Source organism: Chiloscyllium punctatum, chromosome 39 (assembly GCF_047496795.1).
Source record: "Chiloscyllium punctatum isolate Juve2018m chromosome 39, sChiPun1.3, whole genome shotgun sequence".
NCBI lineage: Eukaryota > Metazoa > Chordata > Chondrichthyes > Orectolobiformes > Hemiscylliidae > Chiloscyllium > Chiloscyllium punctatum.
Window position 1 is genome coordinate 56,672,609 of NC_092777.1, and position 14,161 is coordinate 56,686,769.

Here is a 14,161-nt window from a genome sequence, read left to right on the forward strand (position 1 = left end):
CTTATATGTTTCAATGAGATCACCTCACTTCCTCTAAATTCAAATGAGTCCCAAGTTGTTTGACTTTTGCTCAATAACACAATCCTTCCATACCAGGGAGCATCCTAATTTCTGAACTATCTCCATTGTACCTCCAGGGGTGGCATGGTGGCTCAATGGTTAGCACTGCTGCCTCACAGCACCAGGAATCTGGGTTCAATTCTACCCTTGGGCAACTGTCTGTGTGGAGTTTGCACATTCTCCTTCTGTCTGCTCAGGTTCCCTCCCTCAATCCATAGATATGCAGGTTAGGCTGATTGGCCATGCTAAAGTACCCGTAGTGACCAAGATGTGCAGGCTAGGTTGAATAGCAATGGGAAATGCAGGATTACAGAGACAGGAGGTGGGTCTGGGCGGGATGTTCTTTGGAGGGTTGGTGTGGACACAATAGGTCAAATGGCCTGCTTCCACACTGTAGGGATTCTACGATGATTGTAATAATATTATCTTAATATGAAGACCAATACTGCTTAGAATATGCCAGATGTGATCACACGAGGCACCCTGTATAGTTGCAATAAGACTTCCCTACTGTATTATTCCAACTCTCTTGAAATAAGGGCCAACATTTCATTAGCATTCCTGATTACCTGCTGCCCCTGTGTGTTAGCTTTCTGTGTTTTGTGCACAGGTACTCCAAGTTCCTGTGAGTACAGCTTTCTGCAGCTTTTTGTCCATTTAAATAAAATATTTTGAGAGTCACTGGACCCAAAATGTTAACTCTGATTTCTCTTCACAGATGCTGTCAGACCTGCCAAGCTTTTCCAGCAACATCTGTTTTTGTTTCTGTAAATAATACACTGTTCTTTGGTTCTCCCTTCCAAAATGAACAACTTCATATTTTCCCACATTATATTCTATTAGCCAACTTAGGTAACCTGCGAACTTCTTTCTGTAAACAGTTTGTATCCCTCTCATAAGCCCACCTTTCCACCTATTTTTGACTTAAATGTTCCTTCGCTGATGTGTCAAAACCCTGGAACTCCTGGCCAAAGAGCAAAGTGGAAACAGCCACACGACACAGACTGCAGTGGTTCAGGGAGGCAGCTCTATATATGTTGAGGGTGTACACACAGTACAATTAAGATCAACACAGTAGCTTGTGTCATTTTCTACTGTACTTATCACAGAATGATGTCACATGGTCAATCCTCAGTATATTGAGTCATCGGCTGCCCTGGAAGTTGTGGTGTACCACAGTTCTCTATAATACTGTGCTGCTGTCAGGAATGAGATAAAACTTGGCAGGGCTACCCACCAAGAAAGAAGCTCTGGACCAGCTACAACAGATGTGATTGGAAAGTAAAATATGGTAGATGCTGGAAATCTGAAACAAATGCAGAAAATGCTCAAGAAACTCAGCAGTTGCTGATCAAAGACACCATGGAGTGTGGGGGTCATAGTGGAGTGCAGGTAGACATTAGTGAAGGCGGTGTTTGGTATGCTTGCCTATGCTGGTCAGACTATTGAGTATAGGTGTTGGGAGGTCATGTTGTGGCTGTACAGGGCATTGGTTGGGCCAGTGGAATACTGCGTTCAATTCTGGTCTCCCTCCTACAAGAAAGATGTTGCACAACTTGAAAGGGTTCAGCAATGATTTACAAGGATGTTGCCAGGGTTAGAGGGTTTGAGCTATAGGAAGAGGCTGAATAGGTGGGACTATTTTCTTTGAAACATTAGAGGCTGACCTTATAGAAGTTTATAAAATCATGAAGGGCTTGGATAGGGTAAATAGCCAAGGCCTTTTCCCCAGGGTGAGGGAGTCCAAAACTATAGGGCATAGGTTTATGGTGAGAGGGGAAAGATTTAAAAGGGGCCTAAGGAGCAACTTTTTCATAGAGGGGTTGATGAATGTATGGAGTGAGCTGCCAAAGGAAGTGGTGGACATTTAAAAATTACAACATTTAAAAGACATCTGGATGGGTACATGAATAGGAACAACTTAGAGGAAATGGGCCAAATGCTGGCAAATGGGACTAGATTAACTTAGGATATTTGGTCGGCATGGACGAGTTGGACCAAAGGGTCTGTTACCATGCTGTATATCTCTATGACTCTATGACTAAGCCTGGCAGCATCTGTGGCAAGAGAAACTCAGCTAATATTCTGATTCTGGTATGACTCTTCTTCAGATGTGGTTTGTTTAGAAATAATTAGATTGTGGGGGAAAAAGCTTTATTGGCAGTTATTTATCAGTTTAATTGGCACAGAATTTCTTGAATTCAAGTAAGTGTTTCCAACCAAAATGAAACAAAAGTGGGTCAAAGAAAAGAGTCATTTAATTACAAGAGATTTTGTGCAATAATGAAACTAATTGAAACGCTTTATAAATTCTATCATGCTACACATTACAGCTAACATACAAAACAAGGGCTGCAATTTGAGAAAAATATTACGATACATAATGTAGAAAAATAAAAAAACGTTTTTTAAAAAAAGACCATTTAGCTAAAATGTTTGATTTGGACAGTTAAACTACATGAGATTATTGATCAAAAACAAACATTAAATTAATTCTGTTGGCATTTGCACAAATCATGACACTTGCGCATCTCACTTATGCAACTCGACGGTGCAAATACTCGCAGCGTGAGGTTTATGGTCTTGTCAGTCTGCTTTAATGGTCTCCATGTTCATTTGCCAATGAGTTGCTTTCTTTGTTGTTCAAGCAGGGCTTCAAGATGATCAGCTCTTTTATGTGCTGCCTAAACACAGAAAAATGACGATGCACAAGAATTAAAAATAGTTTCTTGCCAAAATGTAATGAACATTTGAAAATAGCTTGAAAGCAATTAACTGCAGTGTTCAGTGACTAAAGGGCTAGTTTCTGCAGCTTTATATAATATTAGTGACACTCTGCATCATTGTAGGTTAAGGAAAGTTTTCAAATCATAATTCATGACCCCTCTCATCACAAAGACCTGTATGAGGCTAAGCCAGTTGTGAATGAAATCTTCACATAATTTCTCACATAAAGGGCAACAAATTTCAAAAGCCTGGCAGCCGGTGATACTAGTGCATGTGTTCACTGAATTTACAGTACAGAATCAAATCATCTGATGTCACATTCCAATATTTTTACTTCTGTTATTTAATTTTAGCCTATCAATATATCATTCCATTCCATTTTCTAGAGTTCCTTTAGATTCAGCTATGCAATTCAACTCAACTGCTCAATGTGGCTGCAAGTTCCAGATTTAGACCTCTCTAAGTAAATCAGGTCAGGGTATCCTGGGTTACAGATAGGTGACTATAAATCAAGGTGCAGATGAAACAAACACAGAAATAGCTGGAAAATTCAATGAATCTGGCAGCATCTCTGGAGAGAATGTTTCTGATCCAGTGACCCTTCCTCAGATGCAGGGTTTTTTTAACTTCATGGAATATTGGAATTGGCTTGAAGGGCTGTAAAACTAACTCTTGTTTCTCTGGATCTTCAAATATCATTTATTTTATAGTCCCAAGTCTCAAACAACAAAAGGCACACATTCCAATTGGCATTGCTATAAAGATGTAATCAATTACAACTGAGATTAATTGAATTAACAATAGCACAGGACTGAGAGTTTCATATGTCAGTAAATGCATACACTGCTGGATGAATGAATATGGGCTGGTTTCGAGGCAACTGGAACCAGGCAAATGTAACTTCCGTGCCCAAACAGTAACATATAAACTTCTTCAAGAATTTATAATGAAGTTAACTTTTGTTGTTTTTTTGTTTGAAAAGGTTTGCCCTGATTAGCAATGAACTCAATACCTCAAGGATCTCTTTAAATTAGATTCTTCAGAGCTACAAGGTCCATAAATGCAGCTGATGTATACGCAGTTTACAACTTAGAATACCAACTGGCAGATATTGGAAAGCAACTGATTGAATCATGCAAGTGGGGATGGTGTTCAAGACATTTAAAAGAAAATGAAAACAAAACACCTCCAATGCTGGAAATCCAAAATAAAAACTGAGAATACTAAAGACACTGGGCAGGTTGGACAGTAGGTGTGGACAGTGAAACAAAGTTAAATGTTTCAAGCTCAAACTAACTCTTCTTCATACAGAAAAGACAGTCATATCAGACTTGAAATGTTAACTCTGTTTTTCTCTCCATGAATGCTGCCAGACTGACTGAGTTTCTCCAAATTTGAAATATAATCTAGTTACATGGTAATTCAAGGAGGGGAGTGAATGAGGACTAGGTCAAAATTTCAGTTATTCCATAACCTAAGCAAAAGTAAAAGACTGAATTCTAGCAAGTGAAGATATAATTAGCAAGTTGCTTCTATGTTTGAGCACCATTTAAAAAGTAGCCCATTCAGGGCTTCACACATATGGGGAAGCCAGAAAACCAACATCAGAACTGAGAAAATTAGGGAAAAGCTTCACAGGTAATGACACTTAAAAAGCATCCTTTTCCCTCCTAAGGTGCTTGTGAATTGGTACCACCAAAGTCAATCATCAATCAAATGTTAATTTGCTATGTTGGTAAGGAAGATCCCGGAGGTAGAAAGGTCCTGAGCGTGTCCAGCAGATTTACTTAGTGGTGTGAAACCCTCGTGCTAGGAGTTGGCAGCCACGGTTCTCAATCAAATCCAACATTAAACCAGTTAATGAGGTGGCCAAGGCCATAGTTATTACTGGATAAGGATGACAGTGCATTTAGAAACAAAGATGGAATTACGGTCAACTGCAAAAATTTAAACGTAATAGTCCTTTATTCAAACTGAATAAAAATTCTGATCCCAACTAGAAACTGAGCAGGTTAAATTTGATAAGTTATATTTCCGACGTAAATCAGAAAGGAGGGAATAGTTACGTTGTGGTGGAGGTTGGATATTGGTATTTAAAAATATGACCGTATACATTAACATCACGAAACATTCTTTTAAGGCAGGTTGTTGCACTTTTAAAATATCTCAGAACTAAGGCAGCACAACAGCAAATGCAATGACTGATTGAAATTTGAAAGTCTGACAAAAACGTTACCAAATGTCACCGATTTTGTATGCGTCAATTTAAGTACTCAGTGACAATTTTAAAAGTAGGTGAGAAACTAAATGCTTAGCTATTTTAAAGTAAATACTCACTTCATATTGTTTTCGAAGATTATTCACCGCTTCTTCTTTCTTTACTATTGCTACTTTTACTCTATGATAAAAAAAAATCATAACATGACTGCCAAGCAAGGTGAAGGAGTTTTGAAACAACATTTCAGCCAGTAAACTATAACACCAAAAAGGTCCTGATGAAAACTTTCATTCCTAGGGCAGCACGGTGGCTAGTACTGTTGCTCACAGTGCCGGGGACCCAGGTTCGATTCCAGCCTTGGGCGACTGTCTGTGTGGAGTTTGCACATTCTCCCCGTGTCTGCGTGGGTTTCCACTGGGTGCTCCGGTTCCTCCTGCAATCCAAAGATGTGCAGGCCAGGTGGATTGACCATGCTAAATTGCCCACAGTGTTAGGCGCATTAGTCAGAGGGGAATGGGTCTGCATGGGTACTCTTCAGAGGATTGGTGTGGACCTGTTGGGCCGAAGGGCCTGTTTCCACAATGTAGGGAATCTAATCTAAAATTAAACTCTCCATTGCAGATGTTAATTGAGCTGCTGTTACATCTAGAGTACAGCACACAAACAAGTCATTTGGTTTAGCTCCATTTGAACTTCCTGTTTCATCCAATCTTATTGAAAAAGAACTGTCATCCTTTTTCATTCAGTGTCCCTTTAAATCCATCTAAACCTTTAACTTCACCTACTTGTGGTTGTGAATTTTACATTCTCATAAAGTGCTGTCTCCGGAATTTCTGATTGGATTTATTGGCAACTATCTTATCATTAGGGCACCTATTTTTGGTCTCCAGCACAAGTGTAATCATTTGCCTTTGTCTATCAACAAACCTTTTCATAATCTTAAAGATCCACATGAGATCATCTGTCACTTCTTTCCAGTGCAAACAGCTTCAGCCTGCTCAGATTTTCGTGTTGAGCATGAATTTTCAGTTCTGCTGTTTCTTTTTATGACCCTTTCTGCCACCTGCTCTGTGCCCCTTTATAACATGCAACTAGAATTGTATATTAAACTGCAAATGTGGACAAACCAAAGAGCAAATGGAGTTGAATGTAACTTGTTTGCTTTTCAATTCCATCCCGCTAAGAGATATTGTACATGTAATTGGCATCACTAATATATTACAAATTGTGAAGAATTACTTGCCAAAGAACAGGGCTTCATTATATTTTCATATTCATGTTCAAACATTAACCTGGATTTGGACTATCCCGATAATCTAAAGAATGTGCATCGTACCTTTTATGCACCTCTTCCAGCTCGTCTTCCTTTTCCTTAGTGATTCGTTCCACTTCCAAACGATGACGTGCTCTCATCTCAGACATCTCTGTCTTTAACCGCTTGTTTTCTTCCTCTGTGCTGACTAATCGGTCTGCAAACTCTTGACGAATTACTTCTGCTAAACTGTTTCTCTCTTCTGTAAGTCTGTCATTGATCTGGTTTCAAAATGTAAATGACAATAAATTGCACAAACTCTTTAAAGTTCAAAAGGATTTCTTTATTAAGTTACAAATAATCATAATGAAAGTCTCCTATTTGTTTTTAATTTTTAAAAGGATAAATTAATAAATCGGTTCTTGCATATTTTGTTACAAGCAGTATTACTAAGAACGTGGAACTGAAGCAACATCAAACACATTGGGACCAGCTCTTGGAAGCTCACTTGATATGTCCCCATTCCAAAAGTCGTTCCTAGGAGGAAAATGCAAGCAGTAAAATAGAACGGTAGGTATAATGGTCCAACCAGGATAGCTACAATAGGACAGGAACTTTGTTATATTTTATACTTTTGGCAGATGAAACCTTGTTGTGACAAGGTTGCCTGTGTAATGCATAAGATTCTGAACCAGACAACTTGGAAAATGACTGTTCTTTCAGAGATTAACTATCCTACGTTAGTCATAGTGTTACACAGCATGAAAACAGACTCTTCGTTCCAACCAGTCCATGTCAAACATAATTCCAAACTAAACTAGTACCCCTGCCTGCTCCTGGGCCACTTCCCTCCAAACCTTACCTATCCATTGAAATGTCTTTTAAACGTTGTAATTGCACCCATATTCATCACTTCCTCAGCAAGTTCATCCCACACCCAAACCACCCTCTGTGTGAAAAAAAATTGCCTCATGTCTTTTTCAAATCTCGCTCCTCTCACCTTAAAAATGTCCTGATGAAGGGCTCCTGCCCGAAACATCAATTTTCCTGCTCCTTGGATGCTGCCTGACTTGCTGTGCTTTTTCAGCACCACTCTAATCTTAAAAATGTGCTCCCTTGTCTTGAAATTCTCCCATCTTACAGAAAAGACAACTACTATCAATTCTATTTATACTTCTCGTTATTTTATAAACTTCTATCAGGTCACCTCTCAGCCTCCCAAGTTCCACCAAGAAAAGTCGCAGCCTATCCAGCCTTTTGTTATAACTCAAATCTGTTGGCCTTGTTTCAGTTGTATTACTTGACTGTGACTCAAAAAAGATTGTTGCTTCAAGCCACATACCAGAGACTTAACTATGTAAGCTAAGCTCAAGTTTCAGAAGAGTATAGAGGGAACACTACACTGTTGGAAATTCTGTTTCCTTGATGAGATGATAGTCCAGGTGTTGTCAAATGTTTCAAGGGATGGGGGAGGAATCTTAAGTTGTTGCAGAGCTCACACCATGAGCGAAAACTGAAAATGTAAAAAGGAGATCCTCTTCTGTCTTCTAGTGGTTTCAACTGCTTTCATGAACCAGTCCAACAATTTTCAAGTTCATTCCTCTCCCCATGGCCTGACTCATCCACTGAGGATTCAGTTGATCAAACCACTGAGGCAACATGAAGGAATTTTTGAGTGTACTTTATGTAAATTGTACTATTTTACCACTTCTCTTTTTACTATAGACAAAGAAGAACAAAGAACAAAGGAAATTTACAGCCCAGGAACACGCCCTTTGGCCTTCCAAGCCTCAGCCGACCCAAATCCAGTGTCTAAAATTATTCCCCAATTCCTAAGTATTGGTATTCCTCTGCTCCCCACCTACTCATGCATTTATCCAGACACATCTTAAATGAATCTACAGTGCCTGCCCCTACCTCTGCTGGCAACGCATTCCAGACGCCCACCACCCTCTGTGTGAAGTACTTGCTGCGTGTATCCCCCTTAAACTTTCCACCTTTCACCTTGAAAACGTGACCTCTAGTTATTGAATCCTTCACCCCGGGAAAGGCTTATTTCTATCTATACGCTTCATGATTTTGTAGACCTCAATCAGGTCCTCCCTCAATCTCCTTTTCTCTAATGAAAACAATCCTAACCTACTCACCCTTTCTTCATTGCTAGCACCTTCCATACCAGGCAACATCCTCGTAAACCTTCTCTGCAACCTCTCCAAAGCAACCACATCCTTTTGGTAATGCGGTGACCAGAACTGTACACAGTAGTCTAAATGCAACCGGACCAAAATCTTGTACAATTTTAACATGACCTGCCAGCTCTTATACTGAGTACCCCGTCCGATGAAGGTAAGCATACCACATGCCTTCTTGACCACTCTATCCACCTGTGCAGCCACCTTCAGGGTACAATGGACCTGAATTCCCAGATCTCTTTGCTCATCAACTTTTCCCAAGGCTCCTCCATTTACAGTTCAGTTCACTCTAGAATTAGACTTCCCAATATGTATCACCTCACATTTGCCTGGATTGAACTCCATCTGCCATTTCTCCGCCCAACTCTCCAGTCTATCTATATTCTCCTGTATTCTTTTACAGTCCCCTATGTTTTCTGTTACTCCACCAATCTTCATGGTCATCTGCAAACTTACTAATCAGACCAACAATGCCCTCTTCCAGATCATTTATGTATCTGATCCCTGTGGAGCACCACTGGTCATCTTTCTCAATTTCGAGAAGTTCCCTGCAACTACTCTCTGTCTCCTGTTGCTCAGCCAGTTCTTTATCCATCTCGCTAGAACACCCTGCACACCATGTGACTTCTCTTTCTCCTATAGTTTACTATGTGGAACCTTATCAAACACCTTACTGAAGTCCATGTATATGACATCTATAGCCCTTCCTTCATCGACTAAGTTGGTAAGGCATGATCTCCCCCACCGTGTTGCCTATCACTGATAAGCCCATTCTTTTCCAAATATAAATAGATTTTATCCCTCAGTACCTTTTCTGGCAACTTTCCCACCAATGACATCAGGCTCATGGGTCTGTAGTTACCCAGAATATCCCACTACCGTTCTTGTACAGGGGGACAACATGAGCAACCCTCCAGTCCTCCGGCACCTCACCTGTGTTTAAGGATGCTACAAAGACAATAATATTGAAAATGAATCTCTAGCAATCATCTGTTTTTCAGCATTTACTTCCTAATCAGAGATGAGGCAATTTGCTAAAATGTCTGATGAAATATTGTAAAGATACTTTAAAAATTTGGGATTTCCAGCAGTATCAAGAACATCAATACACAGGCATGTAATAGTTCCATTGGGTCTTAGGGCTGTTCCCCCAAAGGGAAAAAGTCCACCCCACATATTTTATCTTTGTCAATTAATAGTGAGTATTGTTACTAACGTTACCTTAATATCAATCATACAAATATTTTAGGACAAAGAGAGCTTTTCCAGTAACTATGTGCTGATATTCTTCATTACCAGCACTAATTACTCAATATCTTTTTTTCAAACTTTCTCAATATTTTCTCATGCTGAGACAGACACTCTAAACTCCCAAGTTCCTGCTCCTCATCTCCTGGTGTCTGCTAGCACTTAAATTTAATCTGGGTCTCTACCCCAGCTTCAGTGTTTCAGTAACCGTAATTGAGTCAGAAGGTTGTAGGTTTAAAGGTCACTGCAAAGAACAGACCACATATCCCAGATTAACATTCCAGCAAAGTACTGAGGGATTGCTGAATTGGTGAAAGATCTAATTTTCAGGTAAGCCTTTAAAAACAAAGAACAAGTTATTTATTCAAATAGACAGAAGAGTTTCTTTGTCACTGTTCAGAAAAATAAAGTTAGGGAGTTTTTCCATTTCTTAATTAATATTTTTTCTCAGCCAACAAATTTAGACAAGGAACTCAGCTCCTGATTTCCCAAACATATTCAAGACTCAAGTTGGGAGTATGATGGAATGCTCTCCACTTGCCTGGATGGGTACAGCTCCAACAACATTCAAGAAGCTTGACACCATCCAGGACAGAGCAATCCTCTTGATTGGCACCACATCCACAAACATCCTCTGCCTCCACCACCAATATTGGTTGTTTCATTCACAAGATACACTGTAGCAACTCATTCTTAGATCATAGATCGAAATATCGAGGTTCCTTTCTCAAAAACCTTTCCAAAATTCACTATCAAGGTTCCTTTAAGAACACCTTCCAAATTCCATCACCTTTATCAATTAGAAGGAAAAGGGCAGCAGATGCATGGCAACACCATCTTCAAGACCTTCTCCAATTTACATGTCACCCTGATATTTAAATACACTGCTATCCCTTCACTGTCACTGGGTCAAAAACATGAATCGTGCTCCTTAACAGCATTGTGAAAATATCTACTCCAGCTGAACAGCAGTACTTCAAGAAGGCAGCTCATTGCATTATTTCGAAGGTAATTAGGGATGGGCAATAAATATCAGCCCAGACCAGGATGCTGAAATCCTGTGAGTAAACACAAAGAAAAATAACACAGCCAATTAAAAAAATAGGTTTATCCCATTGGCTTGAGATTTTGCTGCACAAAGGCATAAACTCATGTTTGGCTGTAGCACACAGTGATCATATGTCAGAAGGAACACATTGGCTGTGAAGTGCGTTGTGAAAATGTGCAGTTCCACACCACACTAGATCAAAACTGATAATTCCCTGTCAGTTTGTACGTGCATTATTTCTTTTTTTAGTACAAAGTTTGCACGCTGGCATCTTCTTAGCCCACATTTCAAAACCAGGGGAAATATAAGCTTCACCACAGCAGAACACTCATCATGTTAGTTTAAGATTGCACACAGAATAGCATTTAGCCATCATAAGTGGAATCATTATAGAAAAGGTGAGCCCTTAGACATACTTGAGGAGATGGGAATTTATAAAATATGAACGCTTAATATTTAAACTTACAGGGACCTACAGATTTTCCTAACGAGGTCTGGGTTTGCTCATTTTTCAAAACCACATAACAAGTCACTGACGACAGGAATTGTGTCCAGAGATAGGAAAGAACTAGGAAGTAATTACCTAAGATTGTCAGTGCTCTGTTATGCTTTATGTTTTCTTGAAATGAAAATGCCTTTACCAAAACTCTTAATATTCTAACAATAAATTACAAAAATATAAGAACTCTGACTCATTAACTGATGGATATCTGAATGTCTTCCTAAATCCTGGCCGAATTGTTTAAGCATTGTTGTTGAAAATTAGTGAGCTAATGTTAACACCAACAACTGTATCTCTCTTTGAGCTGTAAAGATTCAGAATTTATTGACTACTTGCTTAAATTAGCAAATGAATTGAATATTCCCAGGAGAACCACTGCTACCGATTACTATGAAAACAATGTCAAGCAAAGCTGGTGGCAAAAAAAAGACAGGTGACAGTAATAAGCAAATTCAGTGAAGGGTTCGAATTAAGATTTCCAAATTGCATCTGAAGAAAAACAAAACACTCTTAGAAAGATGGTATGATAGAAAAAGGCAAATAGGATTACACAATTTACAGCTTTGAAACAAGCTATTTGGTGAAACTTATACATGCTGGTGTTTATGCTTCAAATGAAACACTACTCTACAATGGGCCTGCTACGTGGATGACACCTTTGTCATCAGAACAAATTCGAGGAAATGTACAATATCATTAACAACATCCTTACTGGCATACGTTCCAGCAAAGAGGAAGAGAACAATAACAGACTCCCCTTCCAAGATGTTATAGTGGAACATACATTCAATGGAGAACTGCAGACCAGTGTCTGCAGGAGAGCAACACACACAGACGACACTCAACTACAGGAACAATCATCCAAACACCCACAAACGCAGCTGCATCAACTCCCCCTCCCACTCTGGCAAGGACATACAGGTCCTGGGCCTCCTTCATTGAACCCTAACCACCCACTGCCTGGAGGAAGATCACCTCATCTTCCACCTTGGGAACCTTCCAACCACACGGGATCAATGTGGATTTCACCAGTTTCCTCATTTGCCCCCACCCCACCTTATCCCAGTTCCAACCTTCCAACTCAGCACCGTCCTCATGACCTGTCCTATCTGTCCATTTTCCTTCCCACCTATTCCGCTCCAACCAGCTCCCCAACGTATCACCATTACCCCCACCTTCATCCACCTATCGCACTCTCAGCTACCTTTCCCCCAGCCCCACCCCTCTCATTTATCTCTCCACACTCTTGGCTCACAAGCGTCGTTCCTGATGAAGGGTTTTTGCCCGAAACATCAATTCTCCTGCTCCTTGGATGTGACCTGACCTGCTGTGATTTTGTCAGCACCACATTCTCGACCCATTATTTAAATGGGCCACAACACACTGCAGCATCCAGGAACTACAAGCAGAAGAAAAATATCTATACCGCGCCTTCAAGAACAATGGGTACCCGATAAACACAGTCCGCTGTTTCTTAAACTACAAACCCAAACAAGAAGACATGAGCCACACTACAATACCAAGACATCTCAGAGATGATTACCAAACTATTCCTCCGACCCTTTGGCATCATGGTAGCCCACAAACCTACCAACACATTGAAACAGCTACGAATGAACCTCAAGGACCCTGTACCAACAACCAACAAAACGAATGTCATTTACAATATACCTGCAAGGACTGCAACAAACACTACATCAGACAGACAGGAAACTAGCCACCAGGATACACGAACACCAACTATGCACTTAAAGACATGAGCCACTATCAGTAGTATCCTTCTTACACACAGACAAAGAAGGACACCATTTCGACTGGGACCTCACATCCATCCAAGGACAGGCTAAACAGACACATGCATGGGAATTCATAAAGACCTGGCATTGAAACTGGAACTTCATCAATAAACTCATTGATTTGGACCCCATTTACCAATCTCTCAGAAACAGAACCAGAAATGATATCACCCACCTTAACAGACCAAGACACATAAATAGAAAGCGGGATCTAACACCAGTGCTTCAATGGAGGCTCATTGATGATATTACCTAGCATGATGACAAAACATCTGAGAACAAACCTACCGGCTCAAATTTACAACCGGAAACATTATTCCCTCCTATCAACATATCCTTTTTTTCTGGACATGCTTCCCAACCTTTCAATTATATGCATATATGCTATTCAAATCAAATACTTCTGTGGAACTTGCTGATACATGAAGATGCTGGCAGTGCCTGTCATACTTGCAATTTAGAATGAAAATTTCAATTTTAAAACCAGAACATATTGCTTAGGCCCATGAAATCACATAATAAACAGGGGTAGAAATAAAACAGTGTGTGTGTTGTGAAAGTGTAACAGTAAGGCAAATAAACATCTTTTAAAGATGGCTAAATATTCTGAGGCCAATACAATTGTCATCTCATCTCCACCCTTATACACTGGGAAAGACCCTAGAAAAATGAGCTTTTCCAATTTAAGGAATGTCCCCCATAAAATGTAACTACGTATAACAATTCCTTGATAGAAAAAAAGCATTGAATAGCAATGAAAGATTAACTAGAGGGTTAGACATAATGTGGGCTGAGTGTCAAAAAAGGATGAAAAATCCATTTGTAAGATAGAAGGATCAAAACAAATGGTTAACAAACCATGGGACCAAATGAAGAAATCAATGGGAAAAAGCACAAGATTTTGAAGCAGAATGAAAGACTCTTCATTGGACAAATCACAGGACTTAATCAGAGACAAAGGTGCAGATTAATAGTCCAAAGTTAATATTGTCCTATTGTCTCTATGAACACACACCCATCTCCCATCATCCAACAATAAGGCCTCAAAACCTATACTTGGAAATTTGAAGTAAATTTATCATGATTTTGGGGTCATATTCCAATAGTTACTTTCAGAG

At 39.7% G+C, this 14,161-nt stretch overlaps 1 protein-coding gene across 2 annotated transcripts in view; it reads right to left on the minus strand.

Moving 5' to 3' along the window:
* Positions 1 to 2,300: 2,300 nt before the first annotated feature.
* The window catches only part of cep131 (centrosomal protein 131), a 134,705-nt gene continuing 122,844 nt past the window's right edge, over positions 2,301 to 14,161 (minus strand). For both annotated transcript variants that reach the window (XM_072558775.1, XM_072558774.1), the window contains 3 exons: positions 6,342 to 6,538; positions 5,125 to 5,185; positions 2,301 to 2,744 (listed from right to left, as the gene is read on the minus strand). In XM_072558775.1, the coding sequence (XP_072414876.1) occupies positions 2,673 to 2,744; positions 5,125 to 5,185; positions 6,342 to 6,538 (330 nt within the window). In that variant the 3' untranslated portion in view covers positions 2,301 to 2,672. The remainder of the gene's footprint in view (positions 2,745 to 5,124; positions 5,186 to 6,341; positions 6,539 to 14,161) is intronic.